At 31.7% G+C, this 1,294-nt stretch overlaps 1 protein-coding gene across 1 annotated transcript in view; it reads right to left on the bottom strand.

The window, feature by feature from the left end:
• Positions 1 to 140: 140 nt before the first annotated feature.
• The window catches only part of LOC105624571 (hormone receptor 4), a 165,569-nt gene continuing 164,415 nt past the window's right edge, over positions 141 to 1,294 (bottom strand). The window contains exon 12 of the mRNA XM_012205929.1: positions 141 to 353. Coding sequence (XP_012061319.1) covers positions 273 to 353 — 81 coding nt within the window. The 3' untranslated portion in view covers positions 141 to 272. The remainder of the gene's footprint in view (positions 354 to 1,294) is intronic.

Genomic DNA, 1,294 nt, shown 5'->3' with positions numbered 1-1,294 from the left:
TATATATATATATATATATATATATATATACACACATATATATATATATATATATATGCTTTTTAATATTATTTTTTATACATACGCAACAAAGCCTTTCCCTGTTCGACTTGAATCGTTTCTCTTTGTTTTTCATTGAATTTTTTTTTTTTCGTTCGTTTGTTGTTTGTCCGTTTGTTCGCTTCTTTTACTTTTTCTGTATATATTTTTATAACATATATATAGCATGTATATAGGTATTCAGCTTCATTCATCGTCATTTTATTTATTTACTATCTTTGAATTGCTGAGTTCAATAAGAAAGGAACGTAGAACATTTTACTCTCGAGTAGTAAAGTCGCCGCCGATTGTACCTATAATTAAATAAGCAAACAGATTCTCTAGTTAAACAGAGCCATTTGATAGTAATTTTCTGCGCGAAGCAAAAACAATTCGAATGAATGCTGAGCTAAACTCGATCGTTAAATAATAAATGCTTCTTAAGTCGGGTCTAGACTACTCTAGATCAAGCAAATAAATATGAATTTGCATCATTCATACTCATTGAAGAAAATTAGTCATTCGCGTTTGTTCAGATCGTTGCTCAATCATTGTTCGATCGTTTTGATCAGGATTCAATCAAATGTTCAATAAGTTGAATTACATATTAATTACGTCCTCAAAAAGGGACACCTGAATATCAGAAAAAATAAGTTTTACAGAAAAGTGCTTCAGATAAAAGTTGTAGGCTTAAAAAAGATCTATTTATTGATCTTATCAGTTTGACCTTGAGTGGCGTCGCCAAGGTCAGGTCAAAGTTACAGATCAAGAGCTTGAAAGTTACAATAAGTACCGCCGGCATTAGCATTACGCAAGATGTTTGCCCGACGGTTAAAAGCTCAGGACTTTATCCTGAATAACATTCGTTAGAATAAAGGTCATTGTAATTTTCAAATCTTATAACTTGAAAAGTACTTTATAAAAAATAACTTTATTGTAGTGTTTTGAAAAGCTCTTGACAGTTATTAAATTCTGAAATCAAAAATAGGGTATGCATTAAAAAAAAATCGATGTGATCTTGATCTGACTTTGGCGATGCCATCCAAGGTCAAACTGATAAGATCAAAATAGATTTTTTTGAACCCAATTTTTGTCTGAAACACTTTTCTATAAAACTTATATTTTTCAAGACCTATTCTCAACTTTTTTGAGATATCCTCTGTGTGTGTGTGTGTGTGTGTGTGTGTGTGTGTGTGTGTGTGTGTGTGTGTGTGTGTGTGTGTGTGTGTGTGTGTGTGTGTGTGTGTGTGTGTGT

Source organism: Atta cephalotes, assembly GCF_000143395.1.
Source record: "Atta cephalotes unplaced genomic scaffold scaffold00082, whole genome shotgun sequence".
NCBI lineage: Eukaryota > Metazoa > Arthropoda > Insecta > Hymenoptera > Formicidae > Atta > Atta cephalotes.
This window is presented reverse-complemented; position numbering and strand designations above follow the sequence as displayed.